Source organism: Perna viridis, chromosome 1, assembly GCF_037379345.1.
Source record: "Perna viridis isolate PV_CMFRI_1.1 ecotype Kerala chromosome 1, ASM3737934v1, whole genome shotgun sequence".
NCBI lineage: Eukaryota > Metazoa > Mollusca > Bivalvia > Mytilida > Mytilidae > Perna > Perna viridis.
Window position 1 is genome coordinate 4,399,534 of NC_142445.1, and position 18,809 is coordinate 4,418,342.

The following is an 18,809-nucleotide window of genomic DNA, read 5'->3' on the forward strand; positions in this document are numbered from 1 at the left end:
TTTCCCTAGATAGCTGTTTTCCCTTTGTAAAAAAAATCAATATTTTTGTTTTTTAGTGATAATTCGACATTACTTTTTTTCCTTCAATATATGGGTAATGAGCTGAGAGTAAATAAACAATTTCATTAATACAATGTTTACATTGCTGTAGACCAGCTCTAAAGTTTAGCCTTACCCAGAATTGATATGGTTATTGCCTAAACAAACATGAAATTGACAATGTAAACAATGAGATGCTAGATTATGATGTCACAAGATCACATTTTTATAACTACAGAAAAATAGTATTGGCATTATAGGCAACAATCTGGGTGGTGTATACTCCCTTTAAAGATTTTGCATCAGAGTGGTTTCAATCTATTCCGTGTTTGTCTGAGTGGTTTCACAATACATGTACCTTGCTTGCCCTAGGTGTTTTCCCATATATATTTCTTTATAATTAGAATACTTGCTAAAGGAAGGGGTACATTTTGTATTAGACTTAAGATCACTTATTGTTTTTATCATATTCTGACATATTGGGTTGGCTTTTGTGGTATATGTGGTGTACATGAGAAAAAAAAAACTAGTTTTTTGTGCTAAAACCAATTATCACATATTGGATACAAGTTAAGTTTAAGATGGAAGTGTCTTAAGTATTTGTCCCTAGCTCTTTGTCATATTATCTTATTGAAACAACAAATTTTGTAATAGATACAAATACTTGTAAGTAGACTAATACAAAAAAAAACTCTTTAAAATTTTTTTTCAAGTTATTTTTTCTTGTTGACAATGTATTATTTATGAGACATAATAGTATAACAAGTTCTTTATACATAATTTTTATCAAGTGTGAAACCACTCAACTTTAAGTTGTACTGCAGACACAAAATTTGAATGGACGGGCAGACAGAAAAGCTGATTACTGTTAGGTAAAAGTCTGTGGGATCCTAAGAAATTAGAGAATATTTGAAGAAGTTTTAATTGCTATAATATAGGTTTTTTTTTGCAGTCAGTTGTTCTGATGTCCTAAGTATTATTTCCCTGAGGTTGTTTCCTTGGTAACATATGTCGTTGTCTTAATGCTAGGGATCCAGTTGAGGACACAGGATTAGTCACATAAGGTATTTCTCCTTCACACTTCTGTAAAAAAAATAGAATAAAGTTCTGTTGGACAGCAGTATATACCTAGATGTATAATATGATTTTCTATGATTGTAAATCAGGCTATTGATGGAGTAAACAATCTATTTTTAATAACAGCGGCCATGTTTTTTGACAGATAAAAAATCCCCACATCAGTTCTATACAGGATACCCCAAGAAACATTCATACCAAGTTTAATTCCTGTCAGGGCAGATGTGTTTTGAAAAATTGTTAACGACGACGGAAGACGATGACGACAGATGCCAAGTGATGGCAATGGCTCACATGGCCTTTGGCCAAGTAAGCTAAAATAATATTGAAATGAGCCACTGGTTTATTTTTATCAAAGAAATGGATTAAGTGTTATCAAAGCAAGTATTGATTTTTCCAAACAGATTAAAAGCCTAACATTCCAACTTTATAAATATGTCATAAAATATTCATAGTAAAATATATATAGAAGAAAATGAAACTGCAAATATTAAATTATCAAATTATATTTTATTTACTGTGAGTCCTGCCTAAATTGAATCCCCTGTGTTTTACTTATACAGATTCAAAATGCATTTTAACTGAAGATGTCTGGTTTACACAGGTTTCCAGTTCATTTGGTTTTTGGTTCGGACAGGTTTTACTATTCATTGTAGAAGAATTTTTAACAGATTCAAAAATGAGAAATACTTTAATTTATAATAGAAAGAATGTGAACATAAATAGAACTTAGAAAATTTTGCACTATCAAAAAATTGAACTCTATCTTGTGACTCCACATTTTATAGTATGCCCTAACTCTCTGTCTATATCTGTCTACATGTGTAAGAACTTACAAAATACATTTATGACTTAAAATAATTTTCTGCTAAAGTGCTTGTTTTAAAGGAAGAATGTAACCTTTACTTTTTCATTATTGGGGACTTCTTGTTTCTGAGTACTTGACTTGAAACACTAAAAACAGAGGTGTTCTTTGCAGAAATTTACTGAACATGCCAAACCAAATATGATCTACATACTGTTACCTGTTTGAGTAAGACTTGGTTAGGCAGGTTTATATTGCCCCTCAATATTGTATTTACTTTCTGTAACTCTTCTATATCCAATGGGGTAAGGATATGCAGTGTCTTCTTTGCAGGGTCTATGCTTTGGATTATACCTGAAAACATTCACAGAATATCTAATGAGCAGGGTGATAACCACCCTAAACAGGTCAAAACAAGACACCTAAAGCAATGTAATTAATGAGAGAGTAAATACTAATGGTTCAAGATGAGACAGTAAATACTGATGGTTTAAGATGAGACAGTAAATACTGATGGTTCAAGATGAGACAGTAAATATTGATGGTTAAAGATGAGACAGTAAATACCGACGGTTCAAGATGAGACAGTAAATACTCACTGTTCAAAATGAGACAGTAAATAATGACAGTTCGGGATGAGACAGTAGATACCTACTGTTCAAGATGAGACAGTAAATACTCATGGTTCAAAATGAGACAGTAAATACTGACAGTTTGAGATGAGACAGTAAATACCGACAGTTCAAGATGAGACAGTAAACACTGACGGTTCAAGATGAGACAGTAAATACCGACGGTTCAAGATGAAACAGTAAATATTGATGGTTAAAGATGAGACAGTAAACACTGATGGTTAAAGATGAGACAGTAAATACCGATGGTTCAAGATGAGACAGTAAATACTCACTGTTCAAAATGAGACAGTAAATACTGAGAGTTCGAGATGAGACAGTAGATACCGATGGTTTAAGATGAGACAGTAAATACTCACGGTTCAAAATGAGACAGTAAATACTGACAGTTTAACATGAGACAGTAGATACCGACAGTTCAAGATGAGACAGTAAATACTGATGGTTCAAGATGAAACAGTAAATATTGATGGTTAAAGATGAGACAGTAAATACTGATGGTTAAAGATGAGACAGTAAATACCGACGGTTCAAGATGAGACAGTAAATACTCACTGTTCAAAATGAGACAGTAAATAATGACAGTTCGGGATGAGACAGTAGATACCTACTGTTCAAGATGAGACAGTAAATACTCATGGTTCAAAATGAGACAGTAAATACTGACAGTTTGAGATGAGACAGTAAATACTGATGGTTAAAGATGAGACAGTAAATACCGACGGTTCAAGATGAGACAGTAAATACTCACTGTTCAAAATGAGACAGTAAATAATGACAGTTCGGGATGAGACAGTAGATACCTACTGTTCAAGATGAGACAGTAAATACTCATGGTTCAAAATGAGACAGTAAATACTGACAGTTTGAGATGAGACAGTAAATACTGACAGTTCAAGATGAGACAGTAAACACTGACGGTTCAAGATGAGACAGTAAATACCGACGGTTCAAGATGAAACAGTAAATATTGATGGTTAAAGATGAGACAGTAAATACTGATGGTTAAAGATGAGACAGTAAATACCGATGGTTCAAGATGAGACAGTAAATACTCACTGTTCAAAATGAGACAGTAAATACTGAGAGTTCGAGATGAGACAGTAGATACCGACGGTTCAAGATGAGACAGTAAATACTCACGGTTCAAAATGAGACAGTAAATACTGACAGTTTAACATGAGACAGTAGATACCGACAGTTCAAGATGAGACAGTAAATACTGATGGTTCAAGATGAAACAGTAAATATTGATGGTTAAAGATGAGACAGTAAATACTGATGGTTAAAGATGAGACAGTAAATACCGATGGTTCAAGATGAGACAGTAAATACTCACTGTTCAAAATGAGACAGTAAATACTGAGAGTTCGAGATGAGACAGTAGATACAGACGGTTCAAGATGAGACAGTAAATACTCACGGTTCAAAATCAGACAGTAAATACTGACAGTTTGAGATGAGACAGTAAATACTGACAGTTTAACATGAGACAGTAGATACCGACAGTTCAAGATGAGACAGTAAATACTGACGGTTCAAGATGAGACAGTAAATACCGACGGTTCAAGATGAGACAGTAAATACTAATGGTTCAAGATGAAACAGTAAATACTGATGATTTGGGTGTGTAGCTTGCTCATAAAAATCAATGACTATCACATGTCCTCTTGAAAAAAAAATACTAATTTTTATATACATTTATGTATTTTTACATTTAATTCTTCATTCACTAAAGGTTATAGAAAAAAATTAAAGTAAAAGAATTTGGAAAAATACAAACCAAATCCTAAACACTGGCAGACAGGTGTAGATTTGAAGAAGTATGGTGTTTCTTCACTATCTCTCTCAGCCTGTGGACAATAAAACTGTTCATGAAACTTCAGTACAAGTATGAATGTATTTTTCTTGGCACTATTTTTAATGTGTAGCTATATAAATTTGTAGCACTCAAAGATTTATGTACAATTTGACAATTTATTTGTATCCTTAGTTTCTAAAACACAAAACAAAAACAAAAAAAAACAATGAGAACAAGAGGCTCCCAGGAGCCTGAATTGCTCACCTGGTTAAATTTTGTCTTTCAAAGGCAATAAATTTAACAAGGAGTTGTCCAACAATTTTGACTCAAGAAAATTTTGGTACGACTTATCATAAGGATCATTTTAGCAATTGAAAGTTTCTTTTTATCTGTCATAGTTATCAAGATATTGGCTAAAAACTGCATGCTGTAAAAACATCATTTTTCATCTTTCAAGGGCAATAACTCTAACAAGGAGTCATCTGACAACTTTGACCCAATGCAGACTTTTGTAAGCCTTATGATGAGGATAATTTCAGCAATTGATAAAGTTTGGCAAAACCTATCAGTATTGGAGATGTATGAAAAACTTCTGTCTGACCCCTATGTTCTATTTTTAGTAACAGCAGCCATAATTTCAACAAATCAAAGATTCCCACATCAGTTCTATGCAGAACACACTAAGAAACATTCATACCAAGTTTGGTTCCAATTGGTCATGTAGTATCAGAGGAGAAGAGTTGAAAAATTGTTAACTACAATGATGATGACGACATTGCCAAGTGATGGCAATAGCTCACTTGGCCTTTGGCCAGGTGAGCTAAAAACCAAAACATCGAAGAAACAGCTTAAAGTTTAACAATGTACAATCTCATAGGCATTTATTGAAATGGGTTCAAATTATTTAATAAAATCAATCAGAACTAACCTGAGACAAATCTGCAACACAGAGAGCTACAATGGTACAGTTAATTGCATAAAGTATTTCTGAGTTCTCCACAATTTCATGGCAAACATGTATGGCCACAGAATTCCATGGTCTTGTATATGGTTGTTCTGAGGTCAATGTCATATCAGGGTCAAGACCATGACAGAAATATCCCAGTATAACCAAATCTCTGTGTTCAATGGGTTTATATTTGGTTATGTGACTAAAAAATATTAAAATACCAAATGAAATAAATATTTTGTCTATCTATAAGTGCCTATTTTACAGTATACATATTCTACTTTATTCTATGATGAAACTCTGAACAGAAGAGTGGGTGGTACCATAACAATGTAAACTTGTAAAGACCATTTAGAAAGTGTGGGCCCAATAAAAAATGCATGATAAATTCAACTATTTAAACAACAAAACAAAACTTAACTTTGACCCATTTTGAGACCAACTGAAAGACATGGCCTTAATAAGATCAAACTTCTACCTCTTTGCAGTATTAACAGGTGAGTTGACTGATAACCATTTAAAATCTAGAAAGTCATTGATGAATGACCACTTTTCTTTATCCTACAAAAGAAAAAAAAAATACATTTAAATATACAATTTAATGAGTGTGACTTTACTTTGGCTAAGATACCTTTTGAATGAATACAAAGTCTTAAGAACACAGATAGTCCAATCCATCCCAAGCTTCAAAATTTGTCAAGTGATAAAGGCCCATAAATTCGTAAATAAAACATTATGTGCAAATAACACCATCAAACCTTTTTGTAGTTTTGTGAGATGGAGCATATTGCTAGTGTTTAATAACATGCTGCACAAGGGACAGCTTGATAAGACATCAAACCCTTGGGGGAAGTATGGTCACACCATTCAAATTTGATATAGCTTTAAATTTTTATTGCATGAAATATTTTGACACAGGATAATTTGAATCAAAGCCCTTTTTTGCCCCTTATTCATAAATTGTTGCAGTCACAACCCCAAAAATCAATCATAGCATTTCTTCAATTGTATGGTACTTTGTGAATTCAAAGAAACTCATTCACTTATTGTCTGGACATAATGCAATTTTCTTTTTAGATATATTAACATAGTGTTAAGTGATATACAAACCCAGACTTTGCCATTCCATCCTGGTTCATTCCAGACAAACTCAGTGGACATTGCAGGGAAGTTAATCATTGGCTTTTGTGTATTTATCTGTACCAATAACAATGGACGGACTAGTCTGATGATGTCTAGAGTCAAAGCTAGTCCAACCCCTATAACAAACAATTTAATGTTTCAAATTTGATAAAAGTAGCTTTTTTGACACAGTATTACAAAAATATAGTAAAGGTTTTTGAAATGACAAAAGGAAACAGTGCATAAAAACTATTTCCTTTGTTGATTCTAGGCAAAGCAAAAAATCTTTCCATATCATCTGGATGCATCATTAAGAATGAAAAACAATTATTTTGATCAGCATCCAACACAGAATGTAGCCAGAATCCAAATGTGACTAAAATTAAATTGGAGCTATAACAATTCGCAAAATACTAATGGATAAATGACACAAAAACAAAAAAATTTGATCCTCTATCCTACATAATAACATCTAAATGAACTGTCCCGTACTACCATACATCGTGTACTAAGTTACAGCCCTAGATTAATCCTACGAGGAGGAATGACACAGTCAGCAAAAGCTATATTTTTATATAGCCTATCTGGCGAGTGGTCTAGGGCACTGGACTTTGTGCAGGCTGTGTTGCCATAGATGTCACAGTGGTATGAGTTCGAGTCCTGCGGAGGGAACAACCAAAAATGTGCATCGCAAATTTGACAGTTCTAACATCGTTGGGAATTTTTCAGACCTTTCTATACGTTTACATATCTTCCCTGTATCAATTTGATCCGACGGAGCAGTGTAGTGAATAGAGTCGTCACATTCTGAGATGTTTGTATAATATTGATTTGTTGCGACATGCATCATTAATTTGATCCTCTATCCTACACAATAACATCTAAATGAACTGGACTTTGTGCAGGCGGTGTTACCATAGATTGTCACAGCGGTACGAGTTCGAGTCCTACAGAGGGAACAACCAAATATTATATATATATATATATATATATATAAAACTACCTTTATTCCATCCCATGGTGTTGACAATTAAAGGTTTACTTATATCACCTATATCCAGGTATTCAGAGAAACACTGTTCAATACAGGTAAGGTACCTAGTGGGATCATCAGCCGGGGTCACTCCACCAAAGAAGCATGAGCTGTAAAATAATCAAAGATATTTATGGACAGAGCCTCATAACTCATCTGGTTGTGTCCAATAAACTAGCCATGAAATATTCCTTAAATATAATTTAAAGTAACAAATTGATAAAGACAAATGCGTTACTTTCCATTGCACATACATGTATCACTCTGTTGACATGTTGCCTAAAAATAGGCATGACTTGAGCAAGGCAAGATATCAGTCAGCAGGGTCAATTTAGTTGAATTCTTTTAAATGTATAAAACAATAAATATCAATACATCACATCAGTGGCCAAACATTTTAAAGAATGATAAAATATGTCTAGTGTTTTCACACTTCATGACAATACCTGTTAGGACTACTTTTTGCCAAGGAAAAAAAAACATGTGTCTATGCAAACAAGGGTCAGTAGGTTGGCATAACTTTTTACTTTTTCAAACGTTTTTGACTGATTTGTTTTGAAAACACATTCAAACTTTAATAGTGCTTGTAAAAAATGGTGACAAATCTTTTGAGTAGGCATAAAAAATCAGGGTTGGTAGGGTTAGTAGAAACACAGATAAATGTATTCAGGCATTACAGATGTAACTGTTTTGAGATGTTTACAATAGATATACCAGTAAAGAGAAAAAATGTCATGTAAACTGAAATATGCAGGAATAACCATTTAATTTTACATGAAAGTTAAAGATCACCAGTTTCTAGGAAGTATTTCCCTTCAATTGGTTTCTGCGGAAATCAATCACATTCAATCTTTAAAACATGAAACTGTAGTCTTAATAGATGAGTATCATTGTTTCCAATCCATAGAGGTTTATATAGAAGAATGTCTATATTAAAATGGTGTATGGAAGACCCACGCAGTGGGTGGCATAATTTTGTTTGTTTTAAAAAATAAATGTTGGTTTTTAATTTATTGAATGGTAAGAACCAAATAAATTACACAGAAAGAAAACATAGAATTATATCACATGCATAAAGTACTTTGAAACAAAGGGAAGTAACTCTGCTCATAATTAAGGTCTCACTAACCACTTCTAACATTTCCATTACTTTACATGTTAAAAAAGTAATTTTCAAAGTCTCACTGTGAATTCCCAGGACAAATGACATCTTAAAGCTGCATACCGTTGCGAAGCTTGGAAAATAAGGCTTCCAAAATCATTATGCTAATGGTACGATGATAGTAGAAATTCTTCACAAAATTTACTTGAATAAATAATACTGAAAATCCACATTTTTACCTGTTCTGCTAACTGACAGCATGGAGGCATATTACTCACACATGTAAACAATATTCATACACTTTTGTAATTAATTACATATATGATTTTAAAGTACACATTCTCAGCTTTATTTTGATTACTTTTAATCATAATACACACAAATAATGCACTTACAATGCATATGTCTAGGTTCAGTGTGTTTTTGGTACTACATAGGGGGATGGCCATTTGACCCGGAAGTAGTTAGTGAGACCTAAGTTGATTTGTTAGGTATTCTAAGTCATCCAATTTCATTAAAGAAAAAATCCATTTTTTTTCTTTTTCTGACAACACAATGAGTTTAACACTCATTAGAACCAAAAAAAAGTGGTAGGATATTATTTATCGTGTCTACCACCCCCCCCACCCCCACAATATAGCAGGATCTGCCTGGTTTTTACAAGGACAGACTCTTAATAAGTAAATAATTTATAAGGAACTTACTATACTGGTCTTCTTTGATGTGTAAAAGGGGGACCTGCAACGAAAATTAAGATTCAGGTTAGGAATCCCCTATAATAAGTGATTTGCAATAAAAACTTGAATTTTACTTCTTCAGTTTGGTTAAAATATTAGTTCCTTATTTTGATGAGTGGCCTCATTCAATTCCTGAATGTTCTTTCATGTTTTATTTTCACACAGAAGTCACAATGGTCAGAGTCTCTATGGTTTAGTAAAAGTAATTATTTCATTGGCTAAGACAGGAACTACATTTCTCCAATTCTAAACCACTATAAAATAATGCATGTAACTTTTTTTTAACTATCTGGTGTTGATTAAATTTCTATGAGAGATTTCCTGTCATTATACATTTTCTAAAGATTACATAAGAGAAACTTTTTCTTAAGCCCTTTCTTGATTAAACTATTTCCCCACTCTCTATGATAAAATTAAGATTCTAACACGATTGTTAAAACTCATATGCTAAAAATCTTAGTTTTACCATCTCGAGTGGATAAATACAAATGTACATGCTTGTAGTTTAAACCACACTTTACAGGAGACTCTATATGTATAATGCTGACAGGGAAAAGGATGTAAATATCGGCTGCTATTGGATAGCGCCAACTGTACCATGATGTCATAGATGAAATATACCGGTAGTACATGATGCCGCTTTCGGTTGTGTAATTCATTCTAGACAAGTGAATTTAATTTCATAAAACATCTTTTTTAGTTTAGAATTCGAGAGTATTATCTTACCAAGCAAGGGTTCTGTAATACAGTGCAATGATATACATCCAGGGGGAGTTAACTCTGTTTGACCAACATCACATTCCAGAAAATATAATTTATCCACCCTAAAAGTAAACAAAATCATTCGACAGACCTATACAATAATCATATATGATTATGCTCAGTGATTTTATATATAATATTATTGTATACTACAAAGACTGTGATGTCATATTTCTAAAAAACACAACAATAGTTCAATTCAACACTGTAAAGTTAGAATCTTACATACATGTAGAAGGGCTATGTCAGTATTGAAATTCATAATTTGATTTTTGATAAATTTAATGAAAGTTTGTAGCACAGCATCAAAAATGCATGTCTGATGTAATTGTTGAAAACTTGGTCAAAAAACTACAGTAAATTTACTTGTTCAGCAGTGAATTAACTAGGTATCTGTTCATCGTGGATTTCCCTGAATTCTTTCCACCAACAGCTGTAATAACTGCAGGAGAATCTGTAATAAAAATGCAAATTTAAAATATAGTTTTAAAAGTGTGCAACAAAAAACTAACTACGAGTATATTCATGCATTAAAAAAAACTAATTACATCCCAAAACACTTTCAAAAATCATTTACAGAATATCAAAATTAACTTTCACACAATATACATGCTAAAACAATTTTGACGAGGTACTAGTGGCTCCATACATGTGAAAGTGTCTAAATCATGTTATTATTTCATCTGTGACTTGTTACAAGACTTTCAAATTGTACCTGTACAGCTGTTAATCAAATGCCCTGCCATGTCTATAACAGTACTATACTCATCAGGAACCATAACTCTTGGTCCATCTTCTATTACTGTAAGTCCAATTCTGTATAAAAGCTGTTGTAATGGAGATCTCCTGGTTTTATTATCCTCACGGCAGAATATTTGTTGAAATGGAGGATACTGTGGTATAATACCATTAATAGCAATATCTAAATACTCCAATTTAATCACAGCTACAGATTGTGTCAATGTACTTTCCTCTCTTTTGCTAATCACAGCTTTATAGTTTTTTAAAACAGTTTTGACAACAGATAAATTGTCTTCAACACTTTCACATTTAAAAGTTAAAAAGCTATTTGTATCTGGTGAATAGAAGTCATAACGAAGTAAGTGTTTAAGATTGCTACCCAAAATTGACACTGATCCACATAATAGTGTTACATAACAGTTTCCATGGAAACAAATTTCGCTGTTTGCTTCCATACTCATGAGAACTCCACATGGTGTACTAAAGGCTTTTAACCTAGAAAACAAAAAAATCACTTATGTCCCATAACCTGCTGGATATAAATACTGTCTTGAATCACAGGTTTATTTTACTTAATTTGTAACTTGTGCAACATTGTGTACAAGTTGAAAAGATTACATGTATTTTGACTAATTTATTTATAACAATTTGAAATCATACAAATATTGCATATTTCGATATACTGTACACATGTTTCAAGGAGTAACCTCTCATAAGCAGCATTAGAATCAAATATATAGGAAGTTCAAGATTGAAAGTAAATTGTAAACAAGAAGTACCAGTACTCAAAACCAAAAATTATTCAAGTAGGATAATTACCATACACTGATAAGTTCAAATTGAGTAGGTCAAAGGAGCTACATTATAGTAGCCCCATGTTTACAAGGAACAATTATGTCAACCAAATTATTTTAGTGTTTTTCAAATCATTTTATAAAAAACAAATGTGTAATAAATAACACTGATCTGTTGTGTATTTTCTTTAAAAAAATATATTTCCCATAAGGAACACTAAACATATGCAAAGACCTTTTTTATTCCAACTTATTAGGAACAGTTTTGTGAATATACATTGTCAGTTTAAAGAAATTATAAATCAGTGATTCTTGAGTAAGTTCACTATTATCAAGGAAATTTAGGTATTATTAGGGTAGGAAACTCACTCAAATTCTAGCCAGTTCTGAATACAATTTTTAAATATATTTACTATATGGCTATACAAGTATAAATTTTTGCTAAAATTAGCCAGCCCTGCTAAAAAAAATAGCCAGTCTCAGGCTGGCGGGCAGGCTACTATTTCTAACTCTGGTATTATTCGGCTATCAGTAGAGTGATATTACTGAAAGTTAGTTGGCCATCATCTTCTCTATAAACATGATCAAGTGCAGTGTTTGTGTTGCAGTTTTGACAGGTTATTTTTATTGTATATGTTAAGAATAGAGTTAATAACATACTTTTTTAATTACTTACAATCCCTTGAGTTGCACAGCCACTACCTACACATGACCAGCCAAAATACAGGATTTAACAGCTATTTCATAAACATTTGTGTGACTTAATAATGTAACAAAGGTTGTCATTGAATAATTACCCTTGTAACCTTTCATCAATGAAACTTTGACCAGAATTATCTTCCCTTGTTGTGTCATCATTATCATCTGAAATTTCGATCAAACCTTCCCCTGTACACTGTGAACTGTTTTGTTTGCTATCTATATGCTGACATTTGACTTCTTTATCAACTACACTACTTAGGGCAGTTTCTTTCTTCTCTTTACCAGATTTTTTCTTTTTCTTCTTAAAACTTTTCATTTTATCACCAAAACTATCACTATCAATTAAAATACAATCATCCACCATGTCTGCTTTAGTCCTTTGTTGCCCAGCTCCATCCAAGCAACTCTTCTTCTTTTCAGCATCAACCTTTCCATCACTGATATCAATACTTTCAGAACTTTCTGACAGGTTCTTCTTTCTTTTCTTGTCACTAATCTTTTGATATTTTTCTTTACTTTTTGCCCAGAAGTTTGATGATATATCACCAACTTGAAACTTTCCTTTCTTTTGTTTTCCTATATAATCAGTCAATTCTGAGCTTCCTGAGCTTTCAGGTATTACATCTATTGCTGAATACTTCTGAACTGCCTTTGAGAAAGGAAACACACTTCTATCCAAATCATCAACTGCAAAACACTTTTCTGCTTCTTTTCTTGATCTCTCATTATGTTTTCTTCTGCTAATTACCAAAGGAACAGGATCTTCCTGGTGTTTTTTACCATTAGATCTCTTGCTTCTCTTTCCTTTCATACTCTGAGATATGATGCTAAATAGTCTACGTTCTGTTATAGTTCTCACAAATATAGTAAACATCCAACTTTCTAAGAATATACTGGTATATACTCTCTAAGGATAACTTCTAAACAGACATTTCTACATAAACCTGAAAAAGAAATAAAATTCAAAACTGTGAAGAAAGTAATTATATTGTTTCTAATTAATACATGAACACATTTCTGGGTATCTACTTGTAATAGTTTTTAGGTTTAAACTGAAGTGATCAAACAAAATTGGATACTCCATTGTTTGAATAAAATGCTTTATTGTAGTCATTTCTGGTCACTTTCTGGTGTAGATGAGTAAGTATAAATATACTTCTGCTTTGTGCACTGAATAAGATGCCTGTCCCTTGTTTTTACAAAGACTTGCTTTTACAAAGTAAAAATGACTAGTAAATATGAAGTCTTTTAAACTCAGATCCATTTTAATATCTATACCATTTTGGATAGCTATATTATGAGCATGCATTCAAATTCTACTTCATTATACATTCATATAATATTTATCACATTTTTTTTCAGAAAACACCATTGATTTTCTAAACTTTTTAAAGTCCTAGTCCATCTAAAATTCAGACACTGCCTATGGTAGATGTGATAAACCCATCAAACAAAAATTGATTTTCCAGTCTACATATCATATGCTGTATTTTTACATAACGATAGTCCCTTCTGTATTCAGATCAGTAATTTTGAGAAAATCATACATTCATCTCCCACTATTAGCACACTATAATCAAACCAAATCAAGAACGATAACACTTGAAAAGCCAATTCTATGTAAAATACATATAATATTTTTCTTAAAGATGCAACAACCAAATGAAAATCTAAGACTGATTATGTGATCAGTTACTGTTTTTAAACAGAAAATAAAAGTGAATTTGGTAGGTTTTTTTAAAGTATGTATCGCTTCCTGTCTGATTTTTATAAAGACTGCTAACAATGGTACCAAATCTTTCAATTTTCACTTTGTAATGTAAAAAAAAATCATTTAAAAGTCTTTCAAGAATGTGAATAACCTTGCTGAATATCTAATGCATCACATTTGTGACTTAAGGTGGTATAAATCTTAACAATAAATGAATAAATGTCTTTACATCTATTAACTTCAATGTGTACTGGTATACCCCAATGCCTAAAAATAGCCAGTAATGTTCAATTATCGTTCTTTGATCATTAATATTATTGATTCCCATCAAAAATAAGAAAAAAAATACCAATTTCAAATTATCGTCGAACAAAAATATCAAAGTTTCCTTTGATTAATACAGATTTATTTGCAGGTCTTATCTGATAGTACCATAGATAACTAGTTTTTGTAAAGAACAAATAACTAGATGATAATATGTTCAACCCAAATACTTAATCCTGGCTTCAATGTTATACATAAATACAAGAAACATCAGCACTTCACTTGGAGATCAAACTCCTCTATATCTGGCACACACATGGTAGTGTTGGGGGTTCCTGACATCAATTTCAAAACATCAGGTAAATTACTTGATGAATGAAATTGAAAGACGGCTTGTAAATGCACCAAAACAAAAAAACTGGCTTACATATGCTGTGTTATGTACTAGGTTGTCCATTTCAAATAAAATCCCAGACTCTGACAAGAGTTTGGAAAGTAAATTGAAATAAAACAGCCAGTGATTAATATAGCTAATGAAAGCCAGGTACTGATTTGGTGGACATCAAGACTAATAGATAGGTGGAGAAAGATCTTCGTTTTGTTATCTATTTCCATTACTTTAATTAAGAGTCTATAGAATTAAAAAAGATACCCAAGCTTATTTAACCCCCTTTACAACCATACTCATATTTTGCTCATTATACAGATAGCAGTGAGTTATTGAATGTTCAATAATTTACTTGTGAAAAAAATTCTATAATTTCTTTCTTGGACATTCGAACAAATGCATTTTTCCTGTGACATTACTTTATTTGACATTACTGATGATTCGGATTATCAATCTGCTAACCTAAAAATTTATTTAAAAAAGGCAAAAAAAGAGAGAACAAATCTATATTAATTGATGGTCATGAATAACCTTTATATAATTATAAGAGATTATTTATTTATCATTAAGTTCTGCACACTTCTTAAATCTAAGTGTTTGGTTATTCACTCAACCAACTTAATCATTCTATTATCATGTGAGGCCACATATATAATTAGGTCATGCAGAACAATAATAAAATCTTTTTTTTTCATGCAGAGAGGCCCTACCTAACATCACTAAAGATTTTTGTAGCCCTATTTCACTAACAGCAGTTTCTTTTAATCTTGCAGTGATTTTTCTATATATGACTGAATTAGAGCCAAAATGAGAATGTTTCCCAATGCCAAAAGCAGGTTTTATTTTCCCAATTTTTTCTCTAAAATTCCCAAATACTGCTATTGAATTTTATGACATGTCAAGTGAGGGCTCAATTCCAGTTTGTTGTATATTTCAATATTTTCCCCCAAATTGAAATGCACAGGCACCTTTTAATTGTTATAATGATGACTGTTGATAATGCACCACTATACAGTTATAATGATGACTTTGTCGATAATGCACCATTTTGTCCTTATAATGATGACTTTGTTGATAATGCACCATTTTGTCCTTATAATGATGACTTTGTTGATAATGCCCCACTTTTTTGGTTTGGTTTATTGATCACCATTTTTCTATAGATAAGGTCATGTTTCATCTTTTATGAATATTTTCACATCATTTATTTTGGAGTCTTTTACAGCTTGCTTTATGGTATTGGTTTTGGCCATCATTGATGACTGTATGGTGACCAAGATAGAAGTTTGTTCTTTGGGGCTGACTCATACCAAACCTATTTTTATAGGGTAGGTAGGGTAGTCAATAAGATAAATTATTTCCCAATTGGTAGTGGAAGGGTAGGATATGGTGTTCCTGTTCAAAATTATACTGATCAATTGTTTACGACTTATATAATAACCTTTTTCTTCAATCCTCTATAAAATTATTCATTTAAACTACCAATTCAAAGTTCTGTACAGTTATCTGAAATTTCCCAATTAAAAAAAAAATAGTGTATATTCACCCCTACCCCCACCCCCCCCCCAAAAAAAAAAGAAAAAATAGGATAATATAGTTTAGAAAACAGACAGCAAATATCTGATCTTTGCACCAAAATAATTTGGTACCCTGTGTTGTTATATAAGTCCTGGAGTTGCCACAGAGCATCATCCTGTGGTACTCTTTGCAGTTTGGTTACCTGACAGTTAACTAAACTGCATCAGACAAACAGATGGCATTCTCGGTCTTAATACAAATAATAAAAGTTCTTCTCCTATGCCCATTTTGTTTTATATACAAAATGTATTTATTTTCATCAATAAACAGAACTATACAGTCGCTGAACCTATCCGCACAACTATTTGACAGATTGATGACCGCTGACTGAATGATCACTGACGGATTGATAACTGATAACCAGTGAATGATCTGATCACGGTTTTTTTTTAATGTAAAACGACGGATGATTGGTTCATATAGATTTTAGAATTTATACTGGAATAAATCCAATATAATACCATATAAATTTATCTTGAATTCAAGATATTAAATCCACATATTGTATTTTGTTAAAAAAATAATATAAAACTAAAGTAATAAATTGATGTTAAAATCTATTGCATTTAGTTTATTGCATTAATTATTGTTTATTGCATTATTGCATTTGCATTGCAAATATGTGTAAAAAAAGACAAATGAAACAATGGAATTTGACACGATGGAATCACTGTTTAAATGGATCGGTGTAATGGATTGATGACTGATCACAATTATAGTTGCATAGACCGGTTCAGGTACTGTAAAGGTAGAGCATGATTTACCTTACAAAACTATACCATAACCACTAATGATCCCAGTGACTAACTGATTCTGTTAAAGAATTAATCCTTAGCAATGTCAATTAGGGGAACTTGGTTGCAGTTTGACCGGCCGGGTAATTTGGACTGGGAAACAGTAGTTGTACTTATCTTGAATATGTTATAATAATTATATTAATAAAGGCTTGGCTGACCTAATCTGGAACTTTACTAATTTACAAAATGAATACAGTACGGATTAGATTATAACTGGATTTGAATGATTGGTTATTCCCGTGAGAAAATACGATATTGTAACTTCAAAATTTCAAAGGCAGCAAATGCAAATTAAAGTTTAAAGTCACCAAGGTAAGTTTTTGTTTATTCTTAATAACTATGTAAGATAATATTGATAAATATATGTTGAATGGGGACTCATATATATTCAAGATACTTTTTGGGGACGTTTAGAATAAAAAACAGTTATGAAACAGACAATTTTTATGAAAAAAAGACTGGTCGAACTACCCTATGGTAGATTTTGGTATATGGGGAAATTCGATCATGCTTTTGTTATTTCTAGGAAATTGTATTTGGGTTTTGAATAAAATTGAAATGTCCATGTGCATCATTCTGGACCTAATACCAACAAAAATAAACATTCTTAGTACCATAGATGTATTGTTTAATCTCGACACATTCCATAGTATACAGTTCCCATCTATTCAAAATCTGATGTACCAACGATTGAATATATACTGAGAGCATGTGCACACATTAATATTTTTGCATTTCTACATAAAATAGTCAGCTGCATTGTCTACATTTTATTACTTAAAATACTTATATTTTGTATGCGATACCAGAGAGTATTTTATATCAGCACCGGTTGAATTTACCCTATACCAGGTCAAACTTCACCATACAAGATAAATGCTGGTTACTGCATATTATTCAGAACATATTTGACCTCAGAGGCAAAAGATGGGTAAAAGAAAGCGAAGAAATGAACTGATTACCATGCCATTGCAACTTGTAATGGTAATGTGGAAACCAGTAATGGCAAAGCCAAGTTCAAATTCTAGCCAGGCTTGAATACAACTTTTCAATACATTTACTATATGGCTGTATAGATTTTTGCTAAATTAAGCCAGCCCTGCCAAAAGCTAGCCAGTCTCGGGCTGGCGGGCAGGCTACTATTTCCAACTCCGCAAGTTCCCCTAACTGGCTATTCAAATCTCTACCTAATACTGTCGTCCCCATGAGGGAATTATAGAAATTAAAAACAATTTGAGAAAAACAGTTTGTGGTTTTGTGATCTAAAAGCAGTGTAAAACAAGCCAAAATAAAATATATATTAGAAGCAGTATTTGACAACAAATTTGTTTCTAAATTGGAGGTATTAGTTGAAAATGAAGTTGATGAGGGGCATGCCCAAAAAATCTATAAAGGGTGAAAACAAAAGGCCCTCGTGTGGAAATAAAATTGTTGATGCCTTTAAATAACTGGATTTTAACCCCCAATCTGTTGGAATAGCAAGTTAAGACGATTTTTAACATTAAATTCTGGTCTCAGGAGCTAGAAACTTTGTCAATCTTATCGTTAATTTCACAAAAAAGGCAACAAAAATCTTTATGATGAAAAAATCTTTACAATTTCTATCGGTAACTGCATAAACTTACAGAATATTTGACACCCACACGTACACCTGCTCTACTTGCATTTTCAACTTTCAATTTTCAATTAAGCATCCACGTCACATAGACGTTTTTTGACACGGCCTTCTAAGAATAACCATCAAAAACTTCATTATTTTGATCATTTGCTTCATT

General features: G+C 32.2%; 1 protein-coding gene across 2 annotated transcripts; it reads right to left on the minus strand.

The window, feature by feature from the left end:
• Positions 1-945: 945 nt before the first annotated feature.
• On the minus strand, positions 946-18,803 carry LOC148626921 (polynucleotide 5'-hydroxyl-kinase NOL9-like). 2 transcript variants are annotated; one of them, XM_088561944.1, is made up of 13 exons: positions 18,660-18,803; positions 12,392-13,240; positions 10,775-11,295; positions 10,426-10,513; positions 10,024-10,121; positions 9,265-9,298; positions 7,429-7,568; positions 6,414-6,562; positions 5,782-5,864; positions 5,283-5,505; positions 4,337-4,406; positions 2,142-2,275; positions 946-1,122 (listed from the first exon to the last, which is right to left on the minus strand). In XM_088561944.1, exons 2-13 carry the CDS (start codon positions 13,168-13,170, stop codon positions 1,009-1,011), a joined length of 2,433 nt encoding a protein of 810 aa, XP_088418070.1. In that variant the 5' UTR covers positions 13,171-13,240; positions 18,660-18,803; the 3' UTR covers positions 946-1,008. The 2 variants fall into 2 exon arrangements, with proteins under 2 accessions (XP_088418070.1, XP_088418143.1); XM_088562017.1 differs by lacking the exons at positions 10,426-10,513; positions 10,775-11,295.
• Positions 18,804-18,809: the final 6 nt, after the last annotated feature.